Source organism: Pyrus communis, chromosome 3 (genome assembly GCF_963583255.1).
Source record: "Pyrus communis chromosome 3, drPyrComm1.1, whole genome shotgun sequence".
Classification (NCBI taxonomy): domain Eukaryota; kingdom Viridiplantae; phylum Streptophyta; class Magnoliopsida; order Rosales; family Rosaceae; genus Pyrus; species Pyrus communis.
In genome coordinates this window covers 4907349-4924775 of record NC_084805.1, presented here as the reverse complement: position 1 = coordinate 4924775, position 17427 = coordinate 4907349, and the positions used below count along the sequence as shown (strand labels likewise).

Sequence of the window (17427 nt, the reverse complement as noted above, 5' to 3'; positions counted from 1 at the left end):
AGAACCCCATTGCGCTCGATTTTATATCACATCTTTTGTTAGATCCAAGTACTTTAAGTCTTTTCTTAGAGTCTTTTCCAAAGTCTTCTTATGTCTTCCTCTACCCCTTCGACCTTGAACTTCTTTCCCATAATTGCATCTTCAAACCGGAGCATCAGTGGGCCTTCGTTTCACATGTCCAAACCACCATAGCCGATTTTCTCTCATCTTTCCTTCAATTTCGGATACTTCACTTTACTACGAATATCCTCATTCCTAATATTATCCCTCGTGTGTCCACACATCCAATAAAGCATTTTCATCTCCGCTACACTCATTTTATGTACGTGTTGATGCTTCAATGCCCAACATTTCGTGTCATAAAGCATTGCTGGCCTTATTGCCGTCCTATAAATTTTTCCCTTGAGCCAATAGGAAAAGAATCAAAAGACTTTTATTTTTTTTAATATTAGTTTATAAATCTAAAAAAATCAAGAGACCTTTATTCCTTTAATATTAGTTTATAATATGCAAAAATCTACTTGGCCAATAGGAAAAGAAAGGTTGATACAACCATTTTGTTTTTATTATTATTTTTGTAATATTATATATTAAAAAATTTAGGTTTCGTGAGACTTCGCCTCACGCCTCAAAGCTCTCGCTTAGGCGTGGCTATCCGAGAAACGTCTCACCTACGCCTTCATCTTTTAAAACATTGAATTCTACACATTGTTTTAGTTAATTTGTTAGTGTCAATCACAACATGTAATCTCGTAGTTACAATCTCTTTTTTCGATGGGCTATATACAGAATATGCCACGGCTTATAGGTGCAGATGTTGGTGGTCTGTTACTCGAACTCCATCTTTTAGGCGAAGAGTGGCATAGGTGCAATATGTACTATGGGCGCTGGCTTTGTATGATCCAGACAATATGGGTCCTCAAGATGATAACCCCAATCTATGCAATTCTTTAGACCCACCTGATTTCGGATCTTCGGAAAAGTTGTGATGTTTATTATGGAGCCCATGGCCTGTTGCCGAGGAAGCACATGATGTCTGAAAGAGATGCAGCTTGATTTTGCAAGTGGTGGTTCTGAGGGCGTATGGGGCGTATCTAGGTATAATGGAATCACGGAGAGATATTGTTACACATTTCATTTAATTACAATTGATTTTATAAGTGGTGTATTATTCTGGCGAATAGAATTTTTATGTCTAACTATATTCGTTTCAAATTTATTTCTTCTATTCTCTTAATATACCTTAAATAAGTAATATCAAGTGTGAAAAAAATGTACATTTGAAGTCAATAGATAAGTTGTTTTGATACAATTTGAATTTTCAGCATTCTAAAGTATGAGCTCAAGTAAATCCAATTAGGACCCTCATGGAGGTATAGTTGTATTTCCTAAAATACCACTCATGCATGATGATGGAGTTGCATGGTTTCTGCTCCTCCTTGTTAATAATGCTCCTAAACTCAATGCCTTTAACTTTATTCAGTGAGAGGATTAACTTTCTAGTTAACTGGTTGTTTAAAATTCTACTAGTGTTTTGAAAAACTCACCCCAAGGCGGCTTTGGAGGCAGGGTTGCAGAAAAATCGCCTTTGTTTTGTGGGGGTGGGCAAAAACTCGCCTAGGCTTCGTTAGGGCGTGCTTGGACGGCAAGGGCGCACCTCAAGGCATTTTATTGGGCGTCAATGTTGCCGAAATTTGAAATTTTTTTTTTGTTGAAATTTGGGTTTTTAGTTGAATAAGTTACTGGACTTTTTGGTTGCAAAGCTCGAAGAAGAAAGATGAAGAAGACGGCAAATATTTTGCCTTATTTTTTGTTTTCTTAAAATTTTTTCTTTCTTTGTTGACAATTGTACAACATATGCTTTTAGGACATTCTTTTTTTGTTTTTAATATTAATTTTATAAATATTATGAAGACTAAAAGATAAGCCCAAGACAAAATGATTTTTAAACTTTTTAATATTATCTTATAAATCTTAAAAAAAAATCAAAAGACTTCTATTCTTTTAATATTAGTTTATAATATCCAAAAACCCACTTGGCCAATAGGAAAGAAATATTGATGCAACCATTTTGGTTTTATTATTATTTTTGTAATGTTATATAGATTTTTTGTTTTTTCTTTTAAGACCTACGTATCCCACTAAGATATTATATATATATATATATTAAAAAAATTAGTCTCACGCCTCAAGGCTTTCGCCTAGGTGTGGCTATCCGAGAGATGCTTCGCCTATGCCTTCGCCTTTTAAAACATTGAATTCTACACATTTGTTTTAGTTAATTTGTTAGTGTCAATCACAACCTGAAATCTCAAAGTTACAATCTCTTTTTTTGATGGGCTAAATACAGATTATGCCCCGACCTATAGGTGCAAATGTTGGTGCTCTGTTACTCCGAGTGTTAGAACTCCACCTTCCAGTCGAAGAGTGGCATAGGCGAAATATGTACGGTGGGCACCGGCCTTGGTCTAATCCAGATGATATAGGTCCTCAAGATGATAACCCCAAGCTATGCAATTCTTCATACCCACTTGATTCCGGATCTTCGAAAAGTTGTGATGTTTATTATGGAGCCCATGGCTTGTTGCTGAGGAAGCATAGGATGTTTGAAAGAGATGTAGCTTGATTTTGCAAGTGGTGGGTTTGGGGGCGTATCTTGGTATAATGGGATCACACAGAGATATTGTTACGCATTTCATTTACTTACAATTGATTTTGCTAGTGTATTATTATGGTGAATAAAATGTTTCTGTCTAATTATGTTCATTTCAAATTTATTTCTTCTATTCTCATAATATAGCTTAAATAAGTAATATCGATTGTGAAAAAATGTACATTTAAAGTCAATAGATTAGTTGTTTTGAAACAATTTGAATTTTCAACATTCTAAAGTATGAGCACAAGTAAATCCAATGTGGTTGGGCATATGTCATAGTCATTCTTCAACTATTAAGGTCATCTCCAAACGAAAGTGCTAAACATAGTTCTACCTGGAATTATACCCCTGCAAAAAATTGTTTTTAAATATATAATGCCATGCCATATTCATATACCATCTTCAACCCCCTTCGGAAATTTATTAGTTTTAACTTTATATTTTAAATTTATTGTTTAATTTAATTAAACTATCGTTTGATGTTTTCAAATCTAGCCATTGAGTTTGAATCAATTTTTGCAATTGAGAAACTGGGCCCCAGAATAGGGGCTAAGAGGAAGGCTACATTTGACTAGCCCGATGCCCCTTTGGCGAAATAATAGTATGATGGGCTCTATAGAATTATAGTTCAATCATCAGTTGGAGATAAGTTTTTTGACAAATCAAACCATTTTTTGGCCTTTGGACCTTTAGCCCCTTTCAATGAAGACCTAAGGCCATCTCTAAGGCCATCTCCAACCGAAGGCTAGCCAGATGACTCGTTTTAGCCCTATGGTCCTCCAAGATATTAATATTTTAATGAACAGTATATGTCCATATTTGCCTCTATCTCCAACCGAGGGCCAAAGGGCCATAGGGCTCGTTTTAACCCTGTCACAAAAAACCGTTTCCAGCCGAGGGCCAAAGGCCATGGGGCCAAACATAAGTTATTAATTAAATTTAAAAACTACAACAACTTAAATTTAAAAACAACAACTTAAATTTAAAAACTACAAATTAAATTTAAAAACTACAAACTAAATTCATAAAAAAAAAAAAAAATTTGGCCCAAAAAAAAAAAATGAATCCAATGGTAAGTAGCTGTTGTGTTTGAAATTTTGGCCTACCATTCCTGTCGGATATAACCGACAGGAATAAGTACAATGTTGTCGGATATAACCAACAGCAATAATGAAAATTCTAGCCCAGCTCGGGGCTGGCTGGCTGACTAAGTTGGGTCAGCCAGTTGGCCATTTAGCCCTTTTTTGTCTAGTGGGGCCCATGAGCCCTTTGGCCTAGCCTTTGGTTGGAGACGGTTTTTGGGTTATTTTCGGCCTTCTGGCCTTCTGGACCATTCAGTTGGAGATGGCCTAATCGAAGAAATGACAGATGGCTCGTTTTAGCCCTTTGGCCCTCCAAGAAATTAATATTTTAATGAACAGTTGTTGACCCTAAAAACTACCAAATTTACGTGGCGTGTATGCCGAGTAATTAATAAGTCAACTACATCATTCAGTTATGTGTGAAGCGTGCTAACTCGTCGACCGAGTTCAGCCGGGGAGTAAAATATGTTGATGTGGCATTGGGCGCGCTACTAACTTCTTGATCTTGTAACTGCGGCCGAGGAAGGAACACATCTCGGCCTTCAGGTTCTAGAGCTTGAAGATAAGGCTGCTAATTCTGCGAAGTTCAATATCAAATTCGGCTTTCAATGCGTCGAATGTAGTAATATGTAACACCTCACTACGCCGAGAAGGCTAATGAGATGACCTCTGCTAATAAGGATTTGAAAATCCTTCTCGACCGAGACTTGGATAGATAACCAGTCGGCCTCGACACAGTGCTGTTTATCCAAACTGAAGGTGCTCCGCGGTCGACTGATTCTATGGCAACAGTGCTATTTATCCAAACTGAAGATGTCACCGGTTGCCTTCACAATGTTGTTTATCCAAACTGAAGATGTGTCGGCGGAAAAAGAAAATAAAAATCTCAAGGTTGTTGAGAGCTTTCACGTAAAGCGAGGGTTTGCGCAGGGTAGTTTGTGTGTTGAATTGGAGGGGGCCCTTTTTCCGTTGCCATTGCCTCTGTATTTATAACGTTGTTCTCACTGATAGTCCAAGCCATAAATTTATGAATCTCTTAATGTGTCACGGCTACCAAAAAATAATCTATTAGTCTTCTGATGTATCACAACTGCCAAGGAGTAATCCTTGAGTCTCCTTACGCCACAAATCTTTAATATTTAAATGCACCACATCTGACCAAATAATAATGGCTTTATCCCATTATCACATGATCAATGGTCAAAAAATTACCACGTCACTATCTCCTCATTTCATTTATAAGCTGAAGCCTAGGCTCACTTTTCAAACAAGATAAAAACTCATCCTGACTTATCCCATCATGACCAAAAACCTAGCATATCTAGGCTTCTTACCTCATCATAATTCCAACACCTATTATTTTAGCATTACCCCATGCTTCTGCAAAGCAAAGCACCTCTGAAACTTTATTACCACACGACACTTAAGCCACGTGCATAGAACTGACCCAAAAATAGCCGCACTTTTAGAAATAATTTTCAATCCAAAGGCTTATAATTTTACTCATTCTACGGCCTTGATTGCTCAGGCCAATAATGTGAAATCGGGTCCAAACAACAGTGCAGGGCCATATCGCTTACCATCTCCAACCGAGGGCTAAATGCTCATAAGGCCAAATACAGTCCTGTGATAAAAAACTATCACCAACCGATGGCCAAAGGGCCAAACATAATTTATTATTTAAATTTAAAAACTACAACAACTTAAATTTATGTTGTATAATTTTTATGTTGTTTGATGTTATTTAATGTTGTTTAATATTGTTTAAAGTTGTTTCATGTTACTTAATGTTGTTTAATGGCTTAGAAAGTTATAGGAAAAAAAATAGAATTTAAAAAAAAAAATTCAAATATAACGGCTAGCTGACGTTAGTTAGCCGTTGCATTCAAATTTGTGGCCTGGCCCGGGGCTGGCTGGCTAGGTAGGGCCAGCCGGTTGACCCTTTGGCCCTTTTTGTCCTATAGGGCCCACGAGCCTTTTGACCTAGCCTTTGGTTGGAGACGATTTTCAGGCGATTTTCGGTCCTCTGGACCCTTCGGGTGGAGATGGCCAAAGTCCCAACCCGCTTCTTGATTAGTGTCTAGCATCTTTTAGAACCTTGCAATAAAGAGATGCATTTTTGCTCACCACTCACTCTATTTACCACTTTTGGATGAGTTTAAATTTTGAAATTTGTGTCTATCCGTTACACATATTTTGAAATTTAAACTCATTTATAGGTGATAAATAGGATGGTGAGTATCACTATCGCTTGAGTGATACGACCAAAAATATTCCCGTCTATTTAGTAGGTAAGTAACTCTATTCCTAAAGATAAAACAACGTGTTGGTGTTTTATTTAGAATATAGTTGCTCACTTCCCTAAGGTGATTATCATAATCATTTCTCTATTTATTACTATTGTGTGACTCTAAATTTTGTAATAAGTAAGGTGGTGAGCCATAATAAACCATGTTTTATTGGTTGACTCTACAAATAGTGGGCCCAACCATATGGAACAAGTGGACGTACGATAACGACCGCATACTTTTCCACAGTGATGTACGATCAGGATTTAAACCCGGTAAAATCAGGTAGAAAGCCCAAACGGGGTAGATAATCCAGGTCCGCAATTACTCGATATATAAAGCAATGGAACGCTGAACTGTAGTAGTAGGGCTTGGTGCTGTGTGACTCGGGGAGGTTTTACAGATTCCTTCTTGTTCGCTTCGTCTAATTGCTTAACAGTCGGTCTCGTCCTCTCCAGCAACAACAATGGCGCCGCCTCCTGGACCCTATTCTGGAACCAGCACCCTCGCCTTGGTATTAATTTCTCTTAAATTTTCTCTTTTTTTTTTTTTTTTTGCTCTTTTCAGTCCGGATCTAACTTTTTTTTTTTTAATTAGTTTATATTTTGGGAAAAAAAACAAAAAATTTAGCGTATGGATTTTGGACCAATTTGGTAGTTGTTAATCTAATTGGTTATCTGGGTTCTTGGTGATTTGCAGGTGGCTCGGGCTTCCGCATTCTCCTTTGGACTCGTATACGGAAGCATTAAGCTCAAGTATCTCCAGGTACCTCCTTTCCTTTTTCTTTTTCTTTTTTCAATTGACGCACTTTTTTATTTTATGAGTTAATTTTGTACATTTTATTACAAATTTGTATTGGGTTTGTTTAAATTTTTGTAGATTTTAATAAGTAATGCGGATTTTAATCGATGTTGGTCAAATCGATTCCAAAGATTAATTTTTCTATTCGTTTGGTTCCATTTTCATACGAAGAATTCGTGTATTTTCTTTGTGTTCATGGAAGAGTATAAGCACCATTTGGTGAGCTCATATCGTAGATGTCAACCTTGTCTTAAAATTTGTGAAGTAGCAAATTAGGTATGGAACTCTTCTATCTTATGAATAAGGTTGCTTGAAATAGGAGAGATTGTTAATTAATGCTTAAATCGTACTTGATGTTTTAAATGATTGGCGGCGTCTAAGGTAACACCAAACATCAAAAAATTCAGTAGTGCCAGAGGCATGCGTAGCTGAAATCTGACTTCTTGGCTCCAAGAGTAGTAATAATCGAGAAATAGTTTGTTTAACTTGTACAATGTACATATGTTGTCTTCTATTATTCTTTATTTTATCCCTTTTTGGTGATGTTTTCGTGATGAGTTTTTATTTTTCTGTAGTCCTCTCCTTTTTCAGTTAGGGTTGATTTACGTATGTGATTGCTTAGTTGTAGGGGCATTCGACCACTTGTCAATCCGAGCATGTTGCAATTATGTGATCATGTCAACAATTTGGAAATAGAACTAGGCTCTAAATATGGTCTATTAATTTGGTTGTATGCAAGCAATGAACTTTTCTTCACCTCCAAGTATGCTCCCTATCACAAAGCTTCGATGGAAGTGTTAACTTTCCCTCAACAAAACTGCAAAATGCATATAACAGATATTGGTGTATAAGGATGTTTTAGAGGGGCTCTACAAATAAGAAATAATGTCAATGCCTAGATTATTGGCTATGCTTGTAAAAAGCCTGAGTCTTTATAGCAATGGTCAAGCATAATAATGCAGCCCACTATGTTAAGATGAAAGAATTCAATCGGAAGTGTGTCTAAGAAAGAAAGATATGCACGTTGTGCATGGAAAATTCTAGAAGTAAACTTAAATATTCCAACTGCAGCTTCGTTTCTAGCATCAAGTCATCCATTGAAATAAATAAATGCGTTTCTGAAGTTTCATAAAAGTGCATACAAAGTCTTTGAAGTGAAAATAAACTATTCATAAGGAAACCAAGCTGTTGTAAACAGTTTAGTGATTCAATTTTGAGTGGCTTGCACTTTGAGCGAGTTCAGATTGCTTGAGCAGTGTATTCAATACACAAGGAGGTAAAGAATATCAAGTGAAACTGTATAGAGATTACAATATTTTTTGGTTTCGAGGACTTCTCACATCATGAAGACTTCTAGGTTGGGCTATTAAATCTTAACTCAAGCTGTATGCAACCAATCCAATGACTTCACTATAGCTTCTTAGTGGTTTAACTGCCAACCCACAAACACAACTTACACAAACTCACTATCAAAACTCAAGTCTTCAATGCACGGTGTGATTTGACAGCAGAATTAGTCAATGAAAATGTGACCAGTAGCATATGTTTTAGAGAAACAATTACAAGTGTGAAGGGAAAAAGAAAAATGACGAGGCTGCATAGAGTTTTGTGAGAAAGGGAGGGTTTTAGCTAAATATTTGCTAACCATTTGTCAATGTGTTGATAACTTGCTGTCATATAAATAAGCACAATGTCCAAAACTATGCTCGAGTAAATGTGAGAGAGAAATAACCCTTTGTGAATTGCTGGATTTTAAGTTGATAATTAATTGACTGAAGTTAGGGGCAAAGCTGAGATTTATCTTCAAATGTGAAAGGAAGTCTAGCAGCAGTGTCCTAGAAAGGAACTGGGGTTGCTCCGGTTTCCGAAACTGGAAATGGAGAATGAAAGTAGTCATAGGGTTAACATTTTTAACCACCTATCAATTTACCATAATATACTTCGTTCTGATCATGACCAATCAAAGCTTCACCACAACTAAATGTGTATATATGTTATAACTATCAACTTTTTTGTTTAACATGTCAAGACATTATAAGGATACGGGTCTGGTATTTGACCAACTAGGGCTAACTAATGGAATGGGAAATGTCACCTGAAGCTGTCCCCTTTATTTAAATTGTTAAGCTGTTCAACCCAAAGTTGATGCTAGCATATAATGCAATGTGAAATTATGTGTTATGCTGTTTGAGTTGTGTGACAGTCTTGTGCCTGTTTGTTGGATTGCTTACACCATGTCGTTTTATTTGTGCACGAGTATTTATTTCCTTTCTTTTTTTCTCCCCACTAAGGCAAAGGCTAAATCTGAACAAAAGGCTGCGGCAAAGGCTCATCACTGAAGGACATGTGTTTTATCAGAAGTTGTGAATGAAAAATGAGTTGGTTTTCAGATAGAAATAATACGAAAGGGTGGACTGTACCAATATTTTGATTCTTAAAGCTTTTCTGCACCATGAAAACTTTGCTTAAGTTCCAGGTTTTTTTTTTTTTTTTTTGAATTGAGAATTATGAATTTGGTAATTAGGATGATTTAGATTTCCATTTCATAGCGAACATTTTGAGGGTAATGCTCCCGTGATGAATAAGATGCTTATCGTTTTCAGTCTTCAATTTCGCTATTAGGTGATTTTGTTATAATGGTTAATTATCATTTGATGTGTGACCGAGATACAGTACTCATGCGCCTATGTTGCATTGCATATCATAGTGTAGACATAAAACCTGGAGATTTTTGGCTTGTTTGATATGTTGAAGGTAGAAGTGAATAATTTTTCAGTTGGCGGGGATTAGAAGAGAATTATACGTGAAGAAAACTCATACCTTCTATTCCTACCATTTAGGACAGGATTGGGATTGATAAGTGTCCTTCATGAGTAATCGTATTCTACCCTCTAATTAGACATAACGTTTTTATTCTCCCTCAACAGACCTTTAAATTGAAGAGTTATCCGTTCTAATCCGATCTTACATACCAAACAATGCCCTTGAGAGCAATGGAAAATGTCAAGTAAGGATTTGGGGGGAAATTGGAATTATGCTTCCATTTGAGGTTGAAAAGCTTGTGTGGTATTTGCCTAAGGCTCAATTTCATCACGTACATTATTCCGAACCACCAAAAATATATGCATTAATAATATTTGTTGACATTATGATATTGAATAGTTCGGTTAGTAGAGAAATTACTTCACAAGCGATATGGGGGAGGGTGGTAAACCTTGAGGCAGCTTTGAAAGCAAATTCAAGCTTCTTCCTTTTGTTTCTCTACATCTCTTAAGTTTTTAATCTTCTCATAAGTGTATTTTTCTTTCTAATTATAGAAAGTTGCAAAATGAGATTGTTTGAATGCCAATAACAATTTTCTATTATTTTTTAGCAAATGGCGTTTAACCACAGGCTAGAAAGTAATAATGTCTATGCACTTTTGTGCGGGTTCGAATTTTACTGATATCTCTTCCCTTAATAATTTAACCCACTAACTATCATTTGTATAAAAATTGAAAAAAAAAAAATAATAATAATAATAAAATAAAAAGATATTTTTAACAATATTGAAGGAAAATTGCAGAGTAGAGACAAAAATTGAGTATTAGAATGGTAAGTGGCGAAATTTGAGTTTTAGGGGGAGAGTGAGATTGAAGTCAAGTTTTAGCGGCATCGTAAAAAATAAGTCTTATTTTTAGGGATTTGTTATTCGTACTTCAAATTTCTCATTTTACACTCCAAATTTTTTATATTTAGAAAGAAAAATACACTTGAGAGAAGTGTAGAATGAGATTTTTAAAGTACCATGACACTTCTCTTATTTTATGAGTAATGGTCATAATTTTTTCATTTCTCACCTCAAACATACATTGAAATTAAAGTTAGTTCATTCTAATCCAATTCTACGTACCAAATGCCCATAGATTCACTTCTAGTGAGACAGACCGAAGGCTCAAAAATAAGGTTGTACCAGTCATTGGAAGCTGAAATTCATCATAGAGGACAGAAAAATTGCTTGCTCCATCTTTCGTTGAATGTCTTTGTAGACACATTTATATAGGGCATACAACTTGATGTCATGCTACACGTCCACTCAATTATAATGACCTGAGTTTGGAATTTAAGTTAGCGATTGCAGGTGTGTTAAAATTCGCATAAACTTGTAATACCCCGTCATCACAAGACGTAGTGGTGTGACTATATCGCTAAAGGGGTAGATTTACTTCTTTTTTTTTTTTTGGTAAAACCGGAAGATTTATTGCCGAACCACATTAAAATTTACAACAGTTAAGGTCTAATTACAAGAAAAGCCTAAAAAAAATATGGACCCCCGAAACAAAGCCCAAACCAAAAGTTTGAGCCCAGAAACAACAACAGAAACACAAAACCTTATCTTCCTTGCAACAGCCGCCGATGCGTCGTTGAAGAACGTTCGTCCAACGGGCGTAAAAAATCCATTAGCAACATAGTCATCGAAGGCAAAAAAGTTGTCGAAGACAAATCCATGGGAGGCGGTGGTATAAACACCCGAACCGGAGCAAAACGCACTTCCCGATCCATGAGAGGTGGTGGTGAGATCACCTACACCGGAGCTCTATGCACATCCCCAAAAAATCGCGACAAAACGCATTTAAGGAAAGTAGCTACAAATCCGAAATCAAATAGGTTAGAGGAAAGCCTAGGAGGCGGAGGATGGGAAAGATGGTGAAAAGAAATTGGAATTGATGGCATAGGATTTGGAAAATTAAAGCACATATTGGTGACGATCAGCAGAAACATTGCAGGGAGAACTAAACCCGAGGGCCACCGACCCAGGCCATGGCAAGGGCCGGCGGCGGAGGAGATGAAGTCTGAAGAAGGCTCAGCACACAGGCTGAAAAGGTTCTCACGGGGGAGGAGAGAAAGACTTTCACAGAGGGAGAGAAGTTTCTCGAGAGTAGGGGTAGATTTAGTTTTGCACCTCTAGAAAACTCCATTTATTCATATTTCATCCTTGCCTCTGCTCTTGTAACGTCATACATCATCCTAAACTTTTAAATCCAAACCCCGTGGACGCTCAACACAGACTACTTCTTTTGAAAATCATACATTATTAATTCCCAGCATGGGGTAAATAGAGTCCAAGGCTCGTCGACGTGCTTATGATAAATTTTCAGTTCTGTCCCGGTAAACTGACCACTGGACGAGATTACGAGCTAGTGCTGCGGCATCTTATTGACCCCAAGCATCAGTAACTAGTAGGTGATATCGGTAACAGACACAGCAGAATATCACAAAGGCAGACATGTTTATATGAGAATTCCATTCACATCATGTGGATTGTCAACTTCGTGAACCATCTAGCACCATAAATACCACAATTTCTGCTTCTGGTTTTAGATAACCAAAACAAAAAGCAAATCACAAGCATACCTGAAGAAAAGAACGGAAACATTATAGGTAATTTTACAAGGTGTGCCATGGTTGAAGCTCGTAATTCAGACGATGGGGCTCCAGCCGTGAAGAGTTTTTCTGTCTAGGTTAGCTTTGTGACTAATCGTGCTTGCCTGCTTCACGGAAAGTAAATGAAACATTATACACTTCTTATGAGCATAATAAAGATTATTAAAAGTGCATAATATTGTACCATCACAGGCAGTCCCAACTCCCACAACAAACCCTCTGGAGTGGGAGGTGTTCAGAGATCAAACCTTGTACCTTAAAGTTGGCCACTCTGTGTGTCCGTACCAAAACTCCTAATTCAACCATAGTACGCTAGTTTTAATCCCAACATCATCTAAATTCTAATCAAATACACAAACACAATACTAAACCTTCCTAAAGTTGAATCCAACAACTCATTGATTGCACCTAAATAGACCAAGCATTGTCAAACCAAATTGCAGGTAGTCCGCTTCATTTAAATTATGTTTGTGTTCAATTTCAGCAAATGGAAGAAACAATTAAAACATACATATATTTGCAAACGGTATATACAAAGAAAGCGAAGAAAATGAAACAAACCTGTAGACAAGTGAAGCCAAGCCTCAATCAAAATAGCATAATGCTCAGGAACTAGGGAGAGTAACTATTTTATGTATATAATGTCTTCATCAGGGTCATCAGCCTCCCAATCTCCGTCATCCTCAGGTGCCTGGGATGATTCCAATTGTTCCTCACCTTGAATTTCCTCATCTTTCCTTTCATTCTTTATCTTATCTAATATTGCAATCACCTGAAATGGTTCACCATTGACATATTAGCATATATTGACACCCACCTCAAAAGCAATTTTACAAGTACACAAACCAAACCTTGATAACCAAGTCTTGTCAACCTCTATGAGCAATCACAATTGGCTTTACTTTTACCAACTTATCTCTTATCTTTACCTCAATTAATGCAAGAATCACCCACACAAAAACGACTTAAGTACTCTCATGGAAAAAGTTGGAAGAAAGTCAAGAGAAACCAATTGTATTGCTGTCCCCAGTTATATAGATAATCATATGAAATAGTACGGTATTAAGTTTACCCTGCTTCCTCTCTCTAATGACTCATCTTCTATGAAGCGTATCTCAGGAGTCAACCGCAGCTTCATACGCCTTCCCAATTGACCTCGGACATATTTGGCTTTTGACTTTAGCCCAGCAAGGGCAACCTCCTTCCCTCTCTCATCGCCAAAAATAGAAACATACACTTTCACCACCTGTAGGCAAACATATAAACTATAGTTTACTAAAATTTTAGCGCCACAAGATTCGTCAAATGATGAACATTGCCATCTTCGCGGAAACATTGAAGGAAGCTACTCTCAGAGACAACCAAAACAAGAAGCCATATAATTTGCACCCACGAAGTGTCAAATATGCTACAGAAGTTTACTAAGAATGAAAGGCCAAACAAGATAGCAAACCCACAAAACCCAACACTACAAATCGAACAAAAAACACAAAAACATCGTCAAAATATCAGAATCGAAATAAAAAGAAACCATACGTAATTACATATGCAAGTAACTATGTACCTGCAAGTCGGTGGAGACTTCCACATCGCTTATGGTGGTTAGCGACGAGAGGAAACGGTCAGCACCCAAAGAAACCTCAGGAAGAATAGCGTACTGCAAGACCTTATCAGTTATGAGCATGTCAGACAGCTCCCTCCTTATCTGCTTGGCCACCATTACCACTCTGCGCGGGTTGGCCATGCACCTGATGGTGTTGGGCCGCCAACGGAGTACAACCGCAGGATTTTTTGGGGGAAGCGAGGCCGATAATTTCTGGGTCCGAATTCGAAAGCTTGATGATGATGATGATGGGAGGTGGGAAAGAAAGGGGGTGAGTGTTGGTGGGTGGTGGAGGACCAAGTTTGGCATTGTTGATTGTTGTATTCTATCCCAGTTCTTCACCTCTTTGGATTTTATTTTACTGTTTGTATTGAATTCTTACTTTGCAGAATTTGCCTTGAGTTAAGAGCGAGGGATTGCAAAGTTGCACGAGGCAAGAGCAAGAGGCACGATTTTTTTTTTTTTAAAGAGGGGGAAGATAATTTGTGGGACAGCACAATGTCCGGTTTTTTTAAATCCAGGCTTAAATATTTCATTCATAAGTAATAATTTGGTTCAAATTTTCCTTTAACAATAATCTAATCAAATGCCTCTTACTTATAATTGAAGGAGAATATCACTAAATTGCAGTATTAAGTGATAACAAGGGTTTAAGGTTGATTTCTATGAATAATGAGTTTGATATTATGTTATTATTGTCTGTGCATTTTGTTGCTCTTAAATTCTTATTATTACACGTGTGCTACAATTTAATAATATTTCTCTCTACTTATATACAAGTTGAATGTCTTAAATTTGACTACAATGGATGACACATTTGATAATTATGATTGATAAATTGTGTGTCTTTTCCAAAATTCCTCCTCATTTAGTTTTATAAACAAAACAAAGGATACTAACTAGCACTTTCACCTGCAAAAGAGGTGTTTCAAATTTGACCTACATGAATGAGCAAGATGATTTAACATTTTTGTTAATAGTAGAATGTCATTGTTCTGTTCAAATTTTCCATTCGGCCTGGTAACTTTTGTAACTGGGCCGAATAAATTTTTTAGCAAAAGTACCTAAAAACTAGCAGTCATTGAGGATTTTTAAAGTGTAAATAAAGTTGTATTTTATCACCTCAATTTTGGATCATATAACAAACTCATACCTCATCTTTTGAATATTACAATATCATACTTCAACTTATAAATTTGTTGCCATGTCAGAACTTGTTTCTTAGCCTGTCAATTTATTTGTCAACTGCAGGCATGGTAAGCGCAGAGCCCACTCCATCGCCCATTGAACTCCACACTGTTGACATATCCACGGTAAAGTGTGGCTAATCCCATATGCTAAGAGCACATTTACGTACACGTAGTGGGAATCAAAACATGGAATCGTATTCTGATTACGGATCACTCATGTGTTTACTAAATTTAAAGGAATCAAAATTATGGTGGACCCACACAAAGTTTGGAATTCAATTCCTCACTTTGGAGGAATTGGATCCCTCGATAGTAAGTGGTATTTTAGTTCCGGAAGAATGAGGGAATGGGGAATACCTTTTTCATACCCATAATGCCCTCACATAATTGCTGAAATTCCAATGATAAAACCAGCACCCGTGCCCAACGCTAGTCTGTCTCCTTCTCCCTCACTACCGCCCTTTTCCTGTCTTCCCAATGCCACATACCCACCATCATCTTCCTAGACAACAACGACAACCAGAAAACAAGATCAAGCGAAAGCTGAAGAAGAACCCATTTTAGTTATTTCTTTTTAACACAATGCTAAAAACCAAACTCCTCACATTCAAATCAACATGAAATACCTCGTAAACTAAACTTCAAAGAAACTACATCATCACAACCAGCACTTCCCATAGGCCTCAAACCCACCGTGAATTTCAAATTGTTGAAAGATGATTGAGGCAGAGATAGAGAGAACGGTTGGGTTGGGGTTTGGTTGGTTAGTTTTTTGTTTTTAATTTTATATCAATTGACTTGATTTCCTATAAGTTCTTATAAAACATTTATTTATGATAAAGGGCATTTTAGTAATCATACAAATTTTCATTCCGATTCAAATGAATTAGTAAACAATTTATATTTAAACAAGACCATTTATACTCCAATTCTAGAAAATTGTAGTAAATAGCTTTAATGGAAATCTGGATTTCAATTCTCCTCAATTCAATTCCCCTTTAATCCAATTCCACCTATTTTGATTACGGATTAGTAAACGGATCCTAAATATATCCAAAATATCCCCCGTATCCCCAGATGAAATGGGAGATGGAAGAATTGAGAAGGCAGGAAGCGAAGAGAAAGCGGGAGGAGAAGGAAAGCTTGTGGCGAAATGATTCCCAGGTGGAGGAGTAGCCGACGATGAAGAAAGAGAGAACGAAGACGAATGTGAATGTGACTTTGAATTTGAGCAAGGGACAACGGAGATGCGCTGCCAAGTTTAACAATAGCATGGAGATACGATGACCCGTTCATGTATGGAACGAACTGGAGCGGCGGGTATGGGTACTAACCCAGTTGTTGAACCGGGTAGCGCAGCTCAATTTGTTGCTCAAATTCATATTCACATTCACATTCATCTTCGTTCTCTCGATTGGTCTTCCACTTAGGAATCATTTTGTCCTGCCTTTTTTTCTCCTCCTGCTTCCTGCCTTCTCAACGCCTGCATCTCCCACTTCGTCTGAAAATTCAGAAGCGCATTCTCAACCACCTCCTCTTTCAATCCCGCTTCAGAAACCTCCACATTTTCATGCAAAACTCAAGAATTAAAAAAGGATCAAGTTTCAAGTTTTTTTTTGTTTTTTTTGCTCTGAAATTCTTTAGGGTTTTTTAGATTTTCTAGGGGAGATAAAATAGGAAGGGAAAATAGCTGGAGATGAAAGCGAATGAGGGAGCCACGTGGCGAACAATCATGAGAAGACAAGGATGGTAGGTGGACTTAAAGGATATTTTTGGATATGTTTAGCGAATGGGATTAGCCGCACTCCACCGTGGAAATGTCAGCAACATGGAGTTCTAGAAGGCAAGGGAGTTGGCCACACAATATCCATCTCATCGGTTAATAGAAAAATTGATGAAGAAGGAAACGAGGTATGATATTTCAACGAATTCGTAAGTTGATGTATGAATTGCAATGTTTAAAAATAAGGTATAAGTTTGTGTCGGAAAAGACATGAATGACACTAGTACATTCGTTGTGAAGTTTAGCACTAATAATACAACACTTTATGGAAATTTTTCTTTAAACAATATTGTGTTATACGAAACGTCACAATACCAATACCAACGTACCTGTTTAAAGTAACACTTGACAAAAATAGGTTTTAATATGTTTTTTTAAGAGAACTCTTATTAGCATTCTGAAAATCTCATTCTATACTCTTTATAAGTGTTTTTTTTTCCTTCTAATTATAGAAAATTTGAAGTGCCAAATGAGATTTTTAGAATGCTAATAACAATTCTTTTAAAAAATGCTGAGATGAAAGTTTGACTACCCGATTTTCCATTCCAATATTTATTTATTTAACTTTTGTAGTTGAACTTTCAAATATATCCTTTGACT

At 36.9% G+C, this 17427-nt stretch overlaps 2 protein-coding genes across 2 annotated transcripts; one reads left to right on the top strand and one right to left on the bottom strand.

Moving 5' to 3' along the window:
• The first annotated feature begins 6381 nt into the window (after positions 1-6381).
• LOC137729402 (uncharacterized) lies at positions 6382-9432 on the top strand. The gene is made up of 3 exons (XM_068468345.1): positions 6382-6540; positions 6726-6791; positions 9119-9432. The coding sequence occupies exons 1-3, from the start codon at positions 6493-6495 to the stop codon at positions 9164-9166; spliced, it is 162 nt and encodes a 53-aa protein (XP_068324446.1). The 5' UTR covers positions 6382-6492; the 3' UTR covers positions 9167-9432.
• Positions 9433-11074: 1642 nt separating this feature from the next.
• On the bottom strand, positions 11075-14261 carry LOC137730355 (probable ribosome-binding factor A, chloroplastic). Its single transcript, XM_068469418.1, has 4 exons — positions 13816-14261; positions 13324-13497; positions 12813-13023; positions 11075-12355 (listed from the first exon to the last, which is right to left on the bottom strand). The coding sequence occupies exons 1-3, from the start codon at positions 14161-14163 to the stop codon at positions 12877-12879; spliced, it is 669 nt and encodes a 222-aa protein (XP_068325519.1). The 5' UTR covers positions 14164-14261; the 3' UTR covers positions 11075-12355; positions 12813-12876.
• Positions 14262-17427: the final 3166 nt, after the last annotated feature.

Excerpts from the sequence above, each read along its gene's own strand:
- LOC137729402 (XM_068468345.1), top strand. The coding sequence starts at position 6,493 with ATGGCGCCGCCTCCTGGACCCTATTCTGGAACCAGCACCCTCGCCTTG. Across the intron at positions 6,541-6,725 it reads GAACCAGCACCCTCGCCTTG|GTGGCTCGGGCTTCCGCATT; the intron begins GTATTAATTTCT and ends GGTGATTTGCAG. Across the intron at positions 6,792-9,118 it reads TTAAGCTCAAGTATCTCCAG|GCAAAGGCTAAATCTGAACA; the intron begins GTACCTCCTTTC and ends CTCCCCACTAAG.
- LOC137730355 (XM_068469418.1), bottom strand. The coding sequence starts at position 14,163 with ATGCCAAACTTGGTCCTCCACCACCCACCAACACTCACCCCCTTTCTT. Across the intron at positions 13,498-13,815 it reads AAGTCTCCACCGACTTGCAG|GTGGTGAAAGTGTATGTTTC; the intron begins GTACATAGTTAC and ends GTTTGCCTACAG. Across the intron at positions 13,024-13,323 it reads CATTAGAGAGAGGAAGCAGG|GTGATTGCAATATTAGATAA; the intron begins GTAAACTTAATA and ends GAACCATTTCAG.